The sequence below is a fragment of the Pelophylax lessonae genome, assembly GCF_965119305.1.
Source record: "Pelophylax lessonae genome assembly, chromosome: 3".
Lineage (NCBI taxonomy): Eukaryota > Metazoa > Chordata > Amphibia > Anura > Ranidae > Pelophylax > Pelophylax lessonae.
Window position 1 is genome coordinate 323,821,318 of NC_138770.1, and position 20,034 is coordinate 323,841,351.

The following is a 20,034-nucleotide window of genomic DNA, read 5'->3' on the forward strand; positions in this document are numbered from 1 at the left end:
GCACTATTTATGCCATATTGTACAACAGATGCTGGTCACTCAGTGGTCACTGGTAATGAAATTCTTCTTCTAGATAGGTTGTTTGTAGAAAGGAATATGTAATGGTATGAATATCATATTTTACAAATTAATGTGCTGAGGTTTTGCACTGTGTACAGTGAATAGGTTCAAATGTTAAGCCACTTCCAATTTTACCACACCCACAATTTGTCACAGCATAGCAGTCAAGCTACCTAATTGCTGTCCTCTGGGTTCCCAAGGCTGAACCCCCCCCCCCCCCAAAGGAAAAAAACATTTTCTACGGCCCTGGTCTGAATGCTGGACTTTCAACCTGTTTAATTTGAGCCAGATTGTATATATAGTAGTGTCTCTTTCCACTACTAAATATGACGGCTTCCTTCTTCCACTGTCAATGTTATTAATGATGCATCAGGTGCCAAAATCTGCCTCATTCTTAGCAACCAGTGATGTCATTTGGCCCTATTCACTTATTAGCCATGTAAACAAAGCATCTGGGATAGTTTTTTAAAAAATGGCGTGGAGTTCTCCAGTTATTACAAACAAGGCACATCTGGTCTGTTATGAAGTTTAAGGGGGACCCCAAAAACAAATACAATTAAAACAATCCATGAGGTTCCCACAAAAAAAGGGCATTCTGGAAAATGCGGGATGAATTTGCCTTCTGCTCCTGATCCACACCATGCCACATGCCCTTAACATGAGGGGGGTATCTTTCCAGGAGGGATCTCACTGGCAAAGCACCTTGTCCACATGTTGATAAATACAAAGGGTGTCTTCCACAAAACACTTTCCCAGGGGTTGTGGGGGATTGTGGGAAGGGGCTCACCAGAATCCAGGAGCCCCCTTTAACAATAAGGGGGGACCCAGTTGCCAACTCCTCCATGTGAATGAGTAGGGGGTACTTAGCACCCCTACGCATTTACTAAAAAGTAAATAAACACACACACACACTTTTTGACAAATCTTTTAGTTAAAAAACAAAAGTCTCAAAATGTACATTCATCATCAATCACATTGTCCAGTTATGCAGATCCATAATGAAGGATGCCCATTGACCTGCTGAAAAAAAAAAACCCGCTGACCACCCACATGATCCAATAATAATGACAGCTCAATATAGCAAGTCCATATTTGGTCAATGATGTCCCTCAGGAGACTCTATCCCTTTGTTTATACTTAGTTCTGCTGAATATCTGCAAGATCAATAGAAATCTGTTCTAAGCCAGAAAAATCTAAATTAATGCAACACACCACAATATATTACATTTTTTTTTGGGGGGGGGGGGTTAGACATGCCGTCCATAACCACTTCAGTATAAAAATATAATTTTATTTGTTTTCATGCCAATGTTCATTATTGCTCTAATACTACAGAGGGTTGAGCGTTTATTTTCAAAGAAAGTGGTTCAAGTAGTTGCTCATTAAATGTAAAGTAACTTCACTTACTGTAAAAGTGATAAAATCAAACTACCATTTAAAGAAGGAAAATTGATACCGCATGGAAAAGAAACGAAAGATGACTTTAACAAGAAATGTTTGTGCTTCTATGAACAGATGGCAAAGGTTTAGTTCTTCGCTTGTACAAACTATGTTTTGCTTGTAAAATTAAAATGGCATACATTAACTATGTTTTAAATATGTGCAATCAGAATGTAGGCATAAAAAAAAAAAAAAAAAAAAAAAAAAAAAGAGAGGAACACAAGCAGAGAGCATATTGATCCTATTGCTATTTTCTAATGATATTAACCACCTCAATACTTCCCAGACCAATTTTCAGCTTTTAGCGCTGTTGCATTTTGAATGACAATTGCGCGGTCATGCAACACTGTACCTAAACCAAATTTGTGTCATTTCTTCCCCACAAATAGAGCTTTCTTTTGGTGGTATTTGATAACTGCCAGGTTTTTTCTTTTTTGGTGCACAAATAAAAAAAGACCGAAAAGTTTGAAAAAAAAAAAAAGTTTTTTGTTTAGGTTATAAAATTTTGTAAATAGATATGTTTTTTCCTGCACTGATGAGCACTGATGATGCCGCACTGACAGGCACTGATGAGGAGACACTTATGGGGTGGCACTAATGGGGTGGCACTGATGGGGTGGCACTGATATGCAGCACTGATGGGCACTGATAGGTAGCACTGATATGCAGCACTGATGGGCACTGATATGTGGCACTGATAGATAGCACTGGTATGCAGCATTGGTGGGCACTGATAGGCAGCGCTGATAGGCACTGATAGGCAGCACTGATGGGCACTGATGGGCACTGATAGGCGGCACTGATGGGCACTGATAGGTGGCACTGATGGGCGGCACTGATCGGCACTGATGGGCGGCACTGATCGGCACTGATGGGGGGCACTGATGGGCACTGATAGGCAGCACTGGTGGGCAATAATGGGCACTGGTGAGCAGCACTGATAGATGGCAATAACGGGCACTGGTGGGCAGCACTGATAGATGGCATTGGTGGTCAGCACTAATAGGGGAGCACCACTGGCAGGCTCTCTGAGCCCTGTTTGCCATCCCTGGTGGCCATGGTGGGCATCCCTGGTGGTCATGGGTGGGCATCCCTGGTGGCTCTAGTGGCACCCCCTCCCCCCAGGGCTGCACTGGTAATCAATCATCTGATTACCAGCACAGACCCCCCCTGTGATCACCCCGGCTGCAGTATCGATCCTCTGCTCTTCTCCTCACTGACAGGATCTGTCAGGAGGAGAAGAGATCGAAGCCGTTACAACGGCTGTATTGACATTACATGACGGCTGTGATTGGACACAGCCGTCATGTGATCAGGAGGGCCAATAACAGGGCCCTCCTGCTGAGGCTTGTTGCTCTGTGTCCTAGGGACACAGGCACATCGAGATTGCGCCGCTGCGCGTGCCCGCGGCGGCGCGATCTCTCTCCTTCTGAAGGACGTTCCGGAACGTCCAATCAGAAGGAGGAGACTCCCACCCGGCCGTATATGTACAATGGCCCGGGTGGGAGGTGGTTAAAAGCTAAACTGCAGCAAACTACATTAGAACACAGTTGAAAAGTAAAATGTTTAATCTACCAAATAATTTGCAATTCTGTCTGGACACAAATTTACCCAACTGATAGGATGCCAAGAAGATAAAATTGAGACAGGTACTTATAGTAGTTGCATACAAAAGGTAAACATATAATTATTCTGAAACCCCTGTACGGAAGTTTGATACTAAATATCCATGGCCCCATTCGTTCTTATGGAAAAAGCAGTACTTATGGCTGTCTCAAATGGCTGCTCAAAGTAAAATTTTCCCATAGAAAAAAATAGAGCTACAGCGTGCATGCCTAATACCAAGGGGCCATTTTTAAGAAGAAAGGCTGTGTGGCTAGGAGCAGGGCCATACAGCAAAGATCACTGGATTGGGCGCTGAAGGTAAGTATAAAGTCATGCAGAGGTGGGGTCGGAGGAACAGTTTTAAAAAAATCAGACTAAATGTATATATACTTTATTTATATATACTTTATATAATGTATATGTGCCTGGGGTTCAGCTTCCCAAATACCAAAACAGGATATTGTGTTAAATTGAATTGAAAGATATAACAGACTTGAAAATGCCTTTGTACATGGTGACAGGCTTTGGCACATTTTCAAATGTTAACTTGATAAAGCTCATGATTTAGCAATGCCATAAAGCTATACTAAATACTTATCGATTCATATGCTCACTTCTAATATTCACTGATTGTGACCCATTTTCCATTTCCATTTTAACAAGCATATATATGACTGCATTATTATAAAAAATATTCTAGTCTGTTTCTTTAGATATTTTAAATGGGTAATGTGTCTTTATATTTTCAAGTAAATTAAATATAGCATGCAAATTGACTGCTATAATGTAGGATCTCTGCTTCTTTAGCACTATTCTTAGATTTTAAAATGGTCTAATCAGTCTATATTAGAGTGATTCTGTTCCATGTGGAGCTAGATTATAGTTTTTTAGAACACTGTTAAACAATGTAGAAATCTGTTTTATGTTTTTTTATGTTTTACATAACAGCAATGGAAATCTTCAGTGTTAGTTCCTTTAAATGACTTACATTTGTGACATCATGGCAGACATTTGCTGAAGTTGGGAGCTCTCGGCATTACTCTATGCTTGTACAATTATAAAAGAATCCAACTATTGTTCCTAATGCAGAATTTATTGCAGAATCCCTTGTTGTCACTGGGTCACCAGAACTAGTGTGCCCATTAGAAAATATCCCCAGTATTCCTGTTCTGGGGAAAACCCCAAATTTAGGATTTTATTTTGCTTTCGCTTTTGGGCTTAATAACTGAAAAAAAGTTTTGCCTTTAGTTTTACTTTAACTTTAAATCATTCAGCAAATTAGGACACCAATAAGCTTGTAAAAAAAAAAGTTTTATACTGATGACATATTCTTTGCAAACTTTCTACTTGAAGTAAATCTAAAGTCATTTTGCATGTTGTCTCTGTCCCACTTCCTGTTCCACAGATGTAACAGGAAGTAGGCGGTAAACTCTCCATAGTAAGGACATTAGAGATACAAGCATCCCCATTGGAAAGTGTCCCTTCTTTTCCTCTAGTTTGGATATTCCCTAGTTGTCGTTCTTGATGGCAATAGTCATTAGGAAAAATATACAGAGGGTAAATCTCCTCGTCTGGGACACAGGGCAAAGGTTTCAGCCTTTCGTCACTCTACCCAGCACAGGAAAAAAACAAAATGAATACACTTCAATTGTGCGGGTTCCATTGCCCAAGACAAGTTCAACCTTCATAGCTAGGCATCTTTACAACCATAAGAAACAAATACTCTTAACATTTTAGTGAGTCAGAAAGTGAGTTTAGAAAGGGCCAATAAGTGAAGTATAGCATTGGTTTTATTTGGATTCATGTATGTGCAGTATTTATATCTGCTTAATAGCAAGGGGAATGGTTGCATAACTAGGAAAAGGGCAGCAGTTTCATGAAACTAGTCATCTATCTTAAAACTAGTAAGGAGAAACATTCGGGGAATGAAGACTTTGTGAGTATTCTTCTCTCCATTACACACCCTAGACTAGACAACTAAACAAACAGTAATTTATGAATGTACAGGGAGGTTGGGGCACCCTAATGGCAAGTTTTGATGCTGAATGGGATTCAGTTTTAATGTTACTTTTTAATTTTTAATGAAAGTTTCTTATAAAATAGACTGTGAATAATAAAAACTCACTTTTGTACTCTAAATGAAATCCAGCTGCTGATACACTTATATCAGTGTGAAAATGCAGGTAGAGCTGGTTTGATGTGCTATTTAGAAGAGCAGGCACTGTAGTCCCTAATAAAAGAAGAATACAAAAAGAATAAGTTCATTTTTAATTAGGAGGCTTTTTACCGAAAATCAAATATATATTTTAATACACACATTTTCTAGTTAGAAGAAACTGCATAACATTCACAAGTAAATAAATAATAAGCAACATAGTTTTAAATTGTGTAAAACATTTTATGCTTAAAGCAGAGAATGTCTGTATACTGTATGTATAGAGATTTAAAGGACAGCTGCACGTTCTGTTAAACAACAAAGAAAAAAAATTGACATTTTGAAACCATGGGTTACAGTATCTCACAAAAGTGAGTACACCCTTCACTTTTTTTGTAAATATTTTATTATATCTTTTCATGTGACAAAACTGAAGAAATTACACGTTGCTACAATGTAAAATAGTGAGTGCACAGCTTGTATAACAGTGTAAATTTGCTGTCCCCTTAAAATAACTCAACACACAAAAGTGGGTACACCCTAAAGTGAAAATGTCCAAATAGGGACCAATTAGCCATTTACCCTCCCCAGTGTCATGTGACTCGTTAGTGTTACAAGGTCTCAGGTGTGAATGGGGAGCAGGTGTGCTAAATTTGGTTTAATTTCTCTCTCATGCTGGTCACTGGAGGTTCAACATGATACCTCATGGCAAAGAACTCTCTGAGGATCTGAAAAAAAAAATGTTGCTCTACATAAAAATGGCCTAGGCAATCAGAAGATTTCCAAGACCCTGAAACCGAGCTGCAGCACAGTGGCTAAGACCATACAGCGGTGTAACAGGACAGGTTCCACTCAGAACAGGCCTCTCAATGGTCGATCAAAGAAGTTGAGTGCATGTGCTAAGCATCATATCTAGAGCTTGTCTTTCTGAAATAGACGTATGGGTGCTGCCAGCATTGCTGCAGAGGTTAAAGAGGTGGGGGGGAGGGGGTCAGCCTGTCAGTGTTCAGACCATACACCGCACACTGCATCAAATTGGTCTGCGTGGCTGTCATCCCCACAAATTTTATTGGAGTAAATAGAAGTTAACAACAAATGTATATGTTATATTAACAAGATCAGTAATATGCAAAGAACCTGAGGTACAAATAGTCATACAATAAACAACACTGGGTGATGAATGTGGTTTCTCTGACATTAGGGCTAAATTCTCAAAGAGTAGTCAACAATAATACAGTAATATCCATATTGTACTGGTGTATAGGGGTTGTAGATGCAGGGGAGATTTGGTATCAGGTGATTGTTTCCCAGGGGTTAGTCCAGTGAGTTTTATTTGCATTTTTATTTTGCATTTGATCTTGTGTTTGTCCTATGATGGGCAAGTGGATGTGTGTGTCCTGCACACACACCACAGCCAAATATGAGTATGATTTCCGTGATATTTCAGGAGGGAATGGGGAGAGTGGGGGGGGGGAGGGGAAAATAATAGATTAGGGGAGAAGTAAATAGTAGTGTTGATAAAAGCGATAATATGGTGCCTATGTTATGTAAGCATGTGTGTTTTTGTGCAAGGATAGAGATGTAAGAATGGTATATTGGTTAGGTAGGAGGTTTAAAATTTTGAGATGTGTTTCTAAATTGTGTTGAAACTTATTAGCCAACAGTCTCTTTTGAATCAAGGGTGGAGTCAAGTATTAGGTATGCGTTATAGTCTATTATGAGTCACAGGAAATTAAGGTGTTTAAGTTCGAGTAGAAGGGGAATGCCAGATATATGGTGATAATTTATGGAGGATTTGAAGCTGATCCAGCCTGCCCATGTAGAGCTAAATTTGTGTGGGGCATCTCAGCCTCTTCTAAAGATGATGCACAAGAAAGCCCACCAACAGTTTGCTGAAGACAAGCAGACTAAGGACATGGTTTACTGATGAGACCAATAAATACTTATTTGGTTCAGATGGTGTCAAGCATGTGTTGCGGCAACCAGGGGAGGAGTACAAAGACAAGTGTGTCTTGCCTACAGTCAAGCATGGTGGTGGGAGTGTCATGGTCTGGGGCTGAATGAGTGCTTCCGGCACTAGGGAGCTACAGTTCATTGAGGGAACCATGAATGCAAACATGTACTGTGGCATATTGAAGCAGAGCATGATCCCCTCCCTTCAGAGACTGAGGCGCAGGGTGCAAAGTCTCTAACATCCACCAGCTCTGTGATGTCGTCATGGAGGAGTGGAAAGAGAACTCCTGTGGCAACCTGTCAATTTCTGGTGAACTCCATGCCCAAGAGGGTTAAGGCAGTGCTGGAAAATAATGGTGGGAAAACAAAATATTGATACGTTGGGCCCAATTTGGACATTTTGACTTAGGGGTGTACTCACTCTTGTTGCCAGCGGTTTAGACAATAATGGCTGTGTCTTGAGTTATTTATTTTGAGGGGACAGCAAATTTACACTGTTATACAAGCTGTACACTCACTACTTTACATTGTAGCAACGTGTCATTTCTTCAGTGTTGTCACATGAAAAGGTATAATAAAATATTTACAAAAATGTGAGGGCTGATCACACTGACCAGTCACAGCTAGCAACACAATTGTACACATTTCCTCCTCCCCGGCAATCTTCCCCAGCAACATATGCTCACCTATCCTGCTGTCATGTAATTCCAGTCACATGGAGTGAAGACAAAAAAACAAAACTTCAAGGTGTATGGGGTCATGTGACTCACTCCCCTTCCTCCTACATCACATTACTCCTGCAAAATCACAAAACTTGCTGTCTGATTGGTCCCTCAGGACTTGTGTAGTTTACAGAGGGTATTCCCTTAACTCCCAGTGGCCAAACACAGTGACACAAAGCACAAAAAAAGTTAAGTATGAGCAGCTTATTAGAGCATGAGAAAAACACAGGTTGACTTTAAGGAAGAAAATGTTTAAAATTATATTGTGTACAAAAAAAAAAATCTCACAGCAGATCAAATGTAGGGGAGATTTACTAAAAGTGGTGCACGCAGAATCTGGTGCAGCAGTGCATAGTAACCAATCAGCTTCTAATGTCAGCTTGCTCAATTAAGCTTTGACAATAAAACCTAGAAGCCAATGGTTATTATGCACAGCTGCACCAGATTCTGTGTGCACCAGTTTTAGTAAATCCTCCCCATATTGTCATGTTTCTATAGCTATGATTTAAAGAGAGATTATTGCAGCCAAATAAAAATATGCAAGCTAAGATTTGGTTAATTTTGAAAAACTATATACCATTGCTTTAAAAGAAAAAGCAATAGACACAATGTTACTGAACTGTATAAAAATAATAAATACCAGCAATATATTTGAACATGTATGTGTCACATTTCTCAATGTCAAGAGGAAAAATCTTAGATGAAAGTGACAAATTTTCAGTCAGACCCTTCTAAAAATAACCTTGAAAGGCAAGAAAGTAAGATGATAAAAAATTACAAAAGAAGGAATAAAGTCTCATTTTGTTGAGTTACATAAGTTCATATGACAGTGACAAGTTCTTTGGATCCTTTTCTTAGAAAATGACATCTCTGTAAAGCAATTTACCTTATGGAGGCCCTTTCATCAAAAAAATAAACAACTTTAGTTTAAAAAAAGGAGACATATTCTATTTAAAAAAAAAAAAATCACAGCTGTCTCTGTGAAGTATTTACATTATTTTGTGTATAGATAGCAAAAATATGTATAACAATTTTCAGGTTATTATTATTGCTTCATGTAGATTCAGCATCTTCCATTGTACTCTTATTCAGTCAGCGCATACAACGGCCTTAACAATAACATGTGGTAGGTACAATATGTTGTATAATTCACTGGGGAGACGGTAGGGACTGAGTTTTAAACTTCTGTGTGATGGACTATAATACAAGGAATAAATAATACATTCATAGGTGTATGAATATACTTTACTAAATAAGTACCAAAAAGGCCATGTGCTTTGCCATAATCATTATCAACAGTTTATGGTTTCCTTTACAGGCACATTATAGATATTTCCTACAGTTCTGGAGAGTGGAAAAGGGTTTAAAGTGAGCCCAGCCAAAATAATTCTAGTATGACATGGAAATTAGTTAGATAATCTGTCACATTTTTATTGCTAGATATCATGTCAGTTCCCTAACACTAGGTCAGGGATAAATGGCAGTTTTAAGAGTAACAACACAGGCGACAAAAAAAAACTTGTAGAGGTTTTAACTCTCCTATTTACTGATTGAAAAACTGACTTTCAATAAAAATTAAGCAATCAGTCCTCACAGTGAACTACCAGGTACTCTCTGCAAATGGTATTCATAAAATCAATACATTTATTTTATGTAACTTTAACTGGTGCTGTACTGCCACCAACATTTCTGCCTCATAGCATTTCACTTTCTTCCTCTCCTTCCCCAAGGAAAGAAAATAATCTACCGGCCCCTGCAAACCCAAAAAAATCTGAAGCTCTATTTTCTCTCATTTTTTGGGGGGGGGATAACTCTCTGTGCTCTCTCTTTTAACATTTTCTCAACTCTTTCTCACTGCCTTGTGTCTCTACAATTATGCCTGGCCCTGTTATGTTTCTCTACGCGTTTCATCAGAATGACATCATCAGGAGCAGCTGCTCCTGATGACATCTATCTGGCAAAATGCATAGTGCACCACTTCCGGGCCTCACACTTTCTGCCTGAGGAACGAATCGCGTTCCAGATACAGTGCACAGAACAGACCATGTGAAATTTAAGGCTTTTAACCTCTGCTTATAAACCTGTGATGGGAGCTCCCCGTGATTCGGCACATTGAAGTGGAAAAAGAGATATATGGCTGTTTAGTTGATGTCTGTGACCCCTGTAGGGGTTTAATTTTATGCCCCCCCGTGATCTGGTGCATTAAGTTGAGGAAGGAGATATACCGCTGTTTGGTTGGCACCTAGGACACCTGCAGCGGTTTCATCTTCTGTTGAGTGTGGACCTGAAAAAGAGGGGAGCGTGAGTAGACCCACCTTCACGGTTTATCGCCAGAGACTGTGGTTTATCTGCACCAGTTTTAGCACTTATCATTTTATATGGACCTATGACATTTTTTGGGGAGCTATTTATATTTTATATATTGTGATTTTGCATTACTTTGCACTGTGAGCACTTTCTATATGACATCACGTTCTGCCATATATTCATGAGATATATTACTTATTGATTTTTTTGCGCTTTATTTGCACTAAGAGCACTTTAATTTTGGATATTATATTATGTATTGTATACACATCACTTACATATACTTTCTACACATTAAGCAATAGCACTTTATTTAAATGATACCCATGTAGCTTTTCTCAGGCAGCGCCATCTATCTCTCCCTTTCCACTAAATTTCATATCCCATATTAGGGGTATGTGAGGTAGGCTGCAGCCTTGTGATACATATCCTAGCGCGGAAAGTATCCATTTTATATGTAAGGGTTTACAACCACTTTAATGGCAAATGAGGTTATACTTTCACTAAAATAAATATATAGCTTTCATTATTTTATTTTATTTTTTGATCATGGGGTATCAAATCCTATGCATATGTATTTAAAGTCTTTGTTTTGTATAAAATGTTATAGGTTCTGTAAAAAGAGTAACAAAAACAATGGTTATTTTAAAATGTTGGCAGCAGTGTAAAGCGGAAGAAATCTAGGCAAGTAACAGTGAAGGGAAGATATAGCAGTAACAACCTGGTCTGATCTATGAAATTGGGAGGCATGTGCATCCAGTATTGTGAATATTGTTAGCAAGCATTCCTAATTGGCATTTGTAAATCGCCATCTCCCTCCTGTAAGTCTAAAATCTGAAAATGTGCTCTGTTACAGTTTAACATTTTCTCAATACAGTGTGTGCTTAACAGAATTGTTATATTTGGGCAGGTACTGAATAGGAGGGGGGTCCAGAAATTGTATTCTTCACAGAAGCCTTTTACTGTCTGTATCCACCAGTTGCCTTGTGGTTGCATGAAGGCAATACTTAGCAGAGTTATAATGCTGAAAGACTTTTTAATGAGATATTAAATTACCCTGTGATTTTTTCAAAACATCCAGGTGCCATGACCACTTACCAATAATATTAAACCAAGAAAACATGTTTGTTTATTTGCTTCAAATATTCAATCATGTAGAAAAGAAGACCCTACTTTTTAATTACTTGCACATAATTACCATGTTGGTGTAAAAATATAGTTATTTTCCTTTCACTTGCCAACACATCACTTCACAACAGTAAATAACATCCAAAGTATGTAAATAGGAAGAAATATCAGAAAATAAAGTTCATATGTGTGGATATTGGAAAATATGGAGCAACATTTAGTTGTTGGCTGTATTGTATTTCCGAGAACAAAAAGTATTAAAGCTAAACTCTGGACCAACAGATAAATACACACTTTACCTACATATACAGTATGACATTTCAACAGCTCTACTCCACAGAACACTCCATCTAACAAGAGTGGAAACCTGATTTTCCTATGCTGCAGTTTCACTTTTACTTACAAGTCTCCAACCCATTCCCATCCTATGAATGAACAGTTAGAAAAGTAGCATACCAGTGAGCTCTTGTTATCCTGCTCTTTAACCATATCAGCATGCTTCTTGCACTGCAACACATCAGACTTGCTCCTTTGTTAAGTGAAATCCAGGTAAATACGCTGCTTTAAAAATTATATAATGGTGCTTTAATGATTACAGAGCTACAACTACAGAGCAAGTAAGCTGTGCCTTTTATATCTGCCTGAAGTTTGGCTTAATAGTGTATCTAAATAGTTACATAGTTAGTAAGGGTGAAAAGAGACACCAGTCCATCTAGTTCAAAGAATAGAAAAAAATCTACACTCAAAACATTTTTTTTTTTAGTTTTTGAAAGAATAAGTGAAGGTTAGAACCCCTTTAACCTCCCTGGCGGTATTCCCGACTGTGGCTCGGGGTGGAATTTCAGTGCTTTTAGCGGTAACCCCGGGCCACATTTGGGGTACTGCCAGGGAGCATCGCTGGATCCTGGTAGAGGTTACTTACCTTGTCCCCGGGATCCCGTGATGTGTCACTGCAGGATACGGCGCCCCCGGATCTTCCGCCCGATGCTGTGAGCCCCGGCTTCCATCTCCTGTGAGCGTCACATCGCAGGGGGTGGAACCGGTGGCAAATTCAAATAGTAAAACACACAAACACACTGATATATTGTAATCCTATTGGATTACATTACAAAATGAAATAAATTGACATTAGTTTGCCCCCCAGTGCCCTTTCCTGCAGTTTTACTGTACTTTTATATATATATATATATATATATATATATATATATATATATATATATATATATATATGTTATTTATTATAGTATCATTTATGATTTTGTGTTTCAAACTTTATCATACCCGAGATGTAAAGAAGAACCCACAGTAAAAAAAAAATCATATGTAAAATAGTTGGTTTGGGGCTGCTCGTCCTTTATAATTACATGCAAAATAATTGTACCGCTTTCAGCACCTAAAATCGGAAACAATCATACTGCCAGGGAGGTTAATGATTTACTGTTATCAAGACATGACGTTATACCTCACTTCTGTTCTAGAGTCACTTTTTTTTAACTGGCCGGAAGGTAGAGAAAATGTGCACCAAGAAAAAACACAATAAAAAGCTGACAGATGATCTAGCATCCCCCCCCCCCCACTTAATTTAAAAAAAAAAGAAAACATTTATTTGGCTTTGTGGCTTTTAGAGAGATTTCCCCTCACTTCCTATCCTAGGAACAAACATGCTACACGTTACACCCGAAGTATGGGTATTGCATGTTGAAAAGGTGAACTTATCCTTTAAGGTAGTTTGTGAATTGTGGGTGTGGTAATCATGAAATTACACCACAAGCAGCAGACACCACGAAACTGCAAAAGGACAAGGAAGGCAGGGTGATGTGCCGCAGCTGGATGCAAGCTATTCTTCCTACTTTTCAGTTCTGGCTGTTTTTGCTACCATTCCACTACTTCCTGGTTTTAGCTGATGTTGACCTTCTCTTACCATTGTGGCTGGTGACCCGGTATACACACAGGCGTCAGTTGACCACTCTAACAGGGAGTCACACGAGATCTGGTAAGCAGGATTTAAGTGTGAGAGGTGTCACTGGGTTTCTACAGGATCTTCTACCTATCACAACGATTGTGGGACTCATTTTCACTTTCAATGGATTTTGGGACTTTTACATAGTCATTTACATACTAATTTTTGCTTTATATTTGTTGTGTTTTTGTATCATGAACACAGTGTTCAGCAGCTTTTTGAGTTTTATTCTGGCGCAGATTTGTTTTTGTTTTTGATTCAAAGGTATTCTTCAATGTGCAAGGCTTTTTGGTGGCAGCATGTGTTTTTTTTTTTTTTGACGGATGAAAAACGAACATCAATGCATTCCTATTGAAAAACAGATCACAACGGATGATTAACCATTTTCATCCACTTCCGTCAATATCTGTTTTTTTTTTGAACGGATGAAAGCCCAATTTTTCTGGTCGGATGAAAAACGGATGTAAACAGACAAACGGTTAATTTTTCATCCATTTTTGCATTGGTAGTGGAAGTAAAAAATATGGAAGAAAAACGGATGAAAAACAGATGAAAAATTGTTGAAAAACAGATGAAAAATAGATGAAAAACTGATGAATACTTCATCCATTTTGACGTGACTGAACTGATGAAATGAACAGTCCGTATGTGTGATAGGGGCCTACCTTTTGTATAAAAAACTTTTATTTTGTACTATGTTGATAGAAGTGAATATGGTGAATGTGAGTGATCTAGTGTGAAATGGTTTAGGTGCACTGGGGTTGATTTACTAAAACTGGAGAGTGCAAAATCTAGTGCAGATGTGCATGAAAGCCAATCAACTTCTAACTTCAGCTTGTTCAATTAAGCTTTGACAAAACAACCCTGGAAGCTAAGTGGCTTGTATGCAGAGCTGCTTTAAATTTGTCCCACTCTTGCTTTAGTAAATCAACCCCGTAGTCTTCTTGTACATTGTTTCTTTTTTTATTTTTCAAATGAAAAGCAGGCGCATGTTGCAAACAAAGGTTGCTCCAATGCTCCAAGAACAAACAGTCAAAAATTGAATTAATGGGGGGCGTGGTCTGGACGCGCTAGAAGATGGCAGCCTGAGAACGGAGCTCCCGCCGCCTCGAGTCCTCACAAGCCTCGCTCAGGGATTCCACTGCCGCTAGACCGCTGGTGAAGATGGCAACGACTGCCCGATCCTCCTCGGCCACCCGCTCTCGATCCCCGCGGGATCCAGCAAGTAAGCTGAGCCCCAGCATCCCGGAGCTCTTCCGCACGCAGGCCGCAACCATGTCTCAGCCCGGGCTTTCCTCCGCCTCTGCCTCTCTCCCCTCATCCCCTGCCCGCTCCTATGCGGCGGCCGCATCGGGGGGGGCAGAGTCGGCTTCTGCTCCTCCGCCTGCACCGAGGCAGCTCTGCATGGAGGATCTCCACCTCATCGCTGCGGACATCAAAAATACCTTGGGAGCGGCCATCTTGGAGCTGAGGGAAGACATCCGCTCCCTTACAGGCCGGGTGCAGGAGGTTGAAAATACCACTGCACAGCAGGACGTAGCCATCAGAGACTTGTACCTAAAATCAGACTCCCACCTGTTGCAGATGCGGGATATGCAGCGCCATATGGAGGACCTGGATAACCGGGGTAGGCGCCATAACCTGCGGATCCGAGGCTTACCGGAGGCAGTGGAGGGTGACCACCTTACCCCCACAGTGACTGCACTTTTCAACTCCTTGCTGGACAGGCCTCCACTGTCCCCCATCGATATGGAGCGTGTTCATAGAGCTTTGCGGCCCCGGGGACGGGAGGGTGAACCTCCACGCGACGTGGTGTGTTGCTTGGTGGACTATCGTCTCAAGGAAGACATTTTGCGGAAGGCCAGGGGAAGGCAACATATAGAATGTGAAGGGACACCTGTGCAACTTTACCAAGACCTGTCTGGAATTACTTTGCAACGCAGGCGTGAACTCAGGCCCCTGCTGGATGTCTTGAGAGCGCGCAACATAACCTACAAGTGGAAGTTCCCCTTCTGCCTAGCTGCATCCCTGCAGAATCGCACGGCTCTCCTTAGGGTGCCTGAAGACCTCCCTCATTTTTGCTCCACTCTGGGGATCCCTTTCATGGCACTTCCGAATTGGTACGCCGAATTCAGGAATGCAGCTGACCTTGATCCGCCTCGGGGGGATGAACCAATGGAGGCCCAGGAAGTTCGCTTTCGCAGGCCCCGCTCACCCTCTGGGAACAGACCGGCGAGAGAGGGAGCTGGACCCGCTATGGTTTGCAGCCCTACCAGACCTCCCCAGCGGAGCAGGGCTCGGAAGAACAACTGATCTACTGTGACTGATATGGGATGTTACCCTCTGTTGAGGCACTTGGACTTACATTGCTCTTTGTTCATCTACTCCTCCCCTCCCCCCTTCGTTAGCATGGAGTGCTCATTTCACTGGACCCTTTGCTGATACATCCTCCATTTCATTCAGGAGCACTGGCGGAACCCGACGGAGCCCTGGAGTGACTCCATACCCTCACCGCAACTGACGACATGATTAGTCCTGGTTTGTCACTGTTTCCCTGGATTGTTGCTGGCACTGATGTTGTTTCCCCTCTGCACCGCTCTACGGTGTTGGCTATACTTTGAACCCCCTTTGGCTCCCACAGACTGTGACTAGGTAACCTCCCACCCTCGCCCTCTTGGTCACCTTCGGCTAACTGCCTTTGTCCCGGGACTCTGGCACCGGCCCTGGGGTGCTCCCTCTGTGAGTAGAAGTCTTTTGCTAGCCGTTGATAGCCACTGGACCTTTGCCTACTTGCAATGATCCCATTGTGTTCCGATGGAACGATTAGAAGGACACGATAGGGCCTTTGAGGGGTGGGTTGGTAGACAGGTGACGCTCTGGTATATTCACTGTACTTCCTTCTTTTCCTGCCTATTTAGGGGTTCCTGTTGTTAGTTTATATTTGTGAAATATCCGCTGCCACACGTTTGTTTGGACTGCACGACTCCGCTCTCAGGGTGTGCTGCTGTGGTTGCGGTGGCGTGCAGATCAGATATTCGTGTCTCTTCTGTAGACAAATTGGATAAGGGGTGATGTGGACGTGTGCCCCCTTAGGGGTAGCCCTCCGCATCGCTTCTGTGTCTCCGCACCCTCTGTTGGCGCCTGTTGCTGCCGTATGCTCGCGCCCCGGGAAGTGCTGTCAGCGGGTTTTCTGCCTGCATCCGCATGATTCTGCGGGCTGGTGGCTCTCCTGGGGCGGGATGCCCGGATAGATACCCCGGGGGCTGCAGTTGTTTTCAATGCATGTTGGGAGTGGGCTCTGCCTCATGGTTCATTTTGAGTTAGCTCTGGACGTTTAGGGCTTTGTCGTTTTATTATTTGCCTGTCTAGTAGTCCATATTTACGGTCCTGATTGAGTTTTTGGGTTTGTAATATTTTTTTTTTCTTTTAGGATTCCCTCGGGCCCCCTTCCCTCCCCGTCCCTCACATCTTGGGCCCCCCTTCGGGATTCCTGGAGGGGCGCTCTAGATCTCTTCCTCCCCGCCCCTACCTTACCTGGCTGACGGATTAGGGATGCTGGCCCATGGGGGGCGGGGGGGGGGGTCTTTCGAGAGGGGCGGCTGACGATCTCTTCTCCTCGCTGTTCACCTGCCCAAGCTGGATTAGTTCCCGGGTGCCCATATGGTGACCGTGTTCCTCTGATTTGGTGCATTCCCCCGTCACTCTTCCGACATGTTGGAATAAGTTCCCCCTTAGGGAGGCGGCCTAGACCGCAAGTTTTTCATTATTGTTGCTTATGTTATGGTTATTATTGCTGCCTTCACTGTTATAGTTGCTATGGACTCCTTTCTTCCCTTACTGGTTTTAGCATACCGAACACCGAACGCTCTCTGAACATGGGCTCCTGACATTCTGGACTCGAGGACGGGCTCTTTTCGGTGAGTACTTAGTTTTCACACCGTCTTCTGGTTTGTCCTACTCCAACCCCGCTTAGCGGTTGTGGTCCTGCATCAATCTGTTTAACAGTAACGCTACTATCCCCTACCGCTGAATTTCTTTTTGTTTCTGTTCCCCCACCTGTCCACCTTCCCCGGATTCTGATAGTTGAGTCTGGTGGTGGTCCCTTCCCAGTCCTCCACCGTTTTACCCACCCCTCCCTTTCCCCGGTGTGTGCTTTCCTTCCCCCTTTACCTCCCAGTCGTGTTTGTTTGTCCACCCCATACGTTTTCACCTGTGATACTCCTAGTCCTTCCTTGTCGCATTCCTGTCTACCTGTCATGGATATTTCCCTGAAGGTATACTCCCTCAATGTGAGAGGATTGAACATCCCTGAAAAGCGTTCCAAGCTTCTCCTCACCCTTCGACGGACGAGGGCTGATGTAATTTTTCTTCAAGAGACTCATTTTCGCTCAGACAGTATCCAAAAACTTTATGCTAAACAGTATCCTACGGTTTATCATGCGACCTCTGGGGATTCGAAATCCAAAGGGGTCTCCATACTCCTGTCCAGGGGTTGCCACTTCGCGGTATCTGAGTCCTTGGCGGATGAGAATGGGCGCTTTCTCTTCCTTAAGGGCTCCATCCATGGCAGGGCGCTGACGCTGGCTAATGTTTATGCGCCTAACAAACACACAGTCCCATTTTTTCGTTCTACTCTTCAGCGGTTGTCAGACTTTTCCTCCGGCCAGATCATATTGGGCGGGGATTTTAATGTAGCCATGTCCCCTCTATTGGATACTTCTTTGGGCTCTTCATCCATCCCGTACGCGGCCCTGCGCTCTATTAAGCAGTCACTCACTACTCTACTTCTCCACGACTCATGGCGTACCCTCCACCCCGGCGTTAAGGACTTCACCTTTTTCTCTTCGCCACACAACCGATACTCGCGTATCGATTATATTTTTGTCTCCCAGGATTTATTGCCGGCCCTTTCCTCTACAACTATCGAGCCAATGCTCTTGTCTGACCATCACCCCATCAGTGCTACGCTCTCCTTTGCGGCTCTACCGCATCGCTCCGGAGCGTGGCGCCTGGATAGCTCCCTCTTAACCGATTCCACTTTTGTTAAGGCTCTCTCTGACCACCTAACGCTGTATTTTTCGGAGAACGCGTCCCCCGAAGTCAGTCCTGTCACTTTGTGGGCAGCACACAAGTGTGTGATCCGTGGCGAACTCATGGCTCTAGCCTCTAAACGGAAGAAGGAACGGGTGGCTCACACAGAGGCGCTCCTGTCCAAGATAAGTTCGTTGGAACGCTCTCATAAATTATCTTTGGCATCTGATACCCTAGAGGAGCTCACTAAGACCCGTCAGGAGTTGCTGGAGGACCTTGGTAGATCGGTTCGCAGGAACTTTGCCCTCTCTCATGGCTTTTTCTACGAGCATTCCAACAAGTCGGGCAGGCTCCTTGCCAGAGCTCTCCAAAAGCGTAGGGCGGCCGACACCATCCATTCCATTTCCGACTCTTCGGGCAAGGCGCACGCTTCTACTCCCGATATTGCGGCCCAATTTGTACGCTATTACACGGACCTATACAATTTGCCGCGAGTGAACTCGCCTGATCTTTTACAATCTAGGGCGCATGAGATTCGCCAATTCTTGTCCCAACACTCTCCTCCGCCGCTTTCGGAGGAGGTGTTGGTCTCCCTCAATGCTAATATATAATACAACTACGGAAGTTTTGACGGCCCTCAAGCAGTCCAAGCCCGGGAAATCCCCTGGTCCGGACGGATTGACGGTTGGTTACTACAAGACTTTTGCGGATCAACTGATTTCACACATGGTGGGGGCCTTCAATGCCTTCTCCGATGTGCCTACCTTGGGACCGGACTTTTTGGAGGCCCATGTCGCTGTCCTCCCTAAGCCTGGGAAGGACGCGACGTTAGTGCCAAATTACCGTCCCATATCTCTACTCAATGTGGATATCAAATTGTTTGCGAAAGTACTAGCTAACCGCCTTCTTCCCTCCATTCCCGAGGTGGTGTCCCTTGATCAGGTTGGTTTTGTCCCCGGACGCGAGGCGCGGGACAACACTACCAAGGCGATTCATTTACACCACTGGTTGTCCACGTCGCGTACGCCTGGCTTCTTTTTGTCCCTCGATGCGGAGAAGGCGTTCGACAGGGTGGCCTGGGACTACATGTCCGCTGCGCTTGAGGCCCTTGGCTTAAGAGATAGGTTCTTGCGCTTTGTCTCTATCCTTTACTCCAACCCCTCTGCTAGGGTCAAGGTGAATAGATCCCTGTCGGACGCCTTCTCTGTGTCGAACGGTACCAGACAGGGTTGCCCGCTATCTCCCCTGATTTACATTCTCACTCTGGAACCCCTTTTGCGCCAGATTCAGGCTAGTTCGGACATCAAGGGGGTTTCACTGCAGGGAAAGACATACAAACTAGCGGCATACGCTGACGATGTTTTGCTCTTCCTCACTGATCCTCTGCTTTCGGTCCCCAACCTTTTATCCGTTCTTGCACGTTTCCAAGATCTTTCCAATTTAAAAATCAATTACTCCAAATCTCGGGCACTCAACATTTCCCTCCCTCCCTCTCTCTTACAACTTTGCCAATCCAATTTTCCATTTGAATGGGACCCCCACTCCATCACATACCTCGGCGTTCAATTGCCTAGCTCCCTCTCCGACCTTTATTCCAAGAACCACCTGGCGATCTTAAACACAGTGGAAAGGGACTTGCATTCCTGGACGCAGGGTCGCTTCTCCTGGTTTGG

General features: G+C 42.9%; 1 protein-coding gene across 1 annotated transcript in view; it reads right to left on the bottom strand.

Moving 5' to 3' along the window:
• Positions 1-20,034, bottom strand: part of CSMD1 (CUB and Sushi multiple domains 1) — a 2,644,830-nt gene that overhangs the window by 433,123 nt on the left and 2,191,673 nt on the right. Inside the window, exon 37 of the mRNA XM_082250071.1 lies at positions 5,231-5,335. Within this exon, the coding sequence (XP_082106197.1) occupies positions 5,231-5,335 (105 nt within the window). The remainder of the gene's footprint in view (positions 1-5,230; positions 5,336-20,034) is intronic.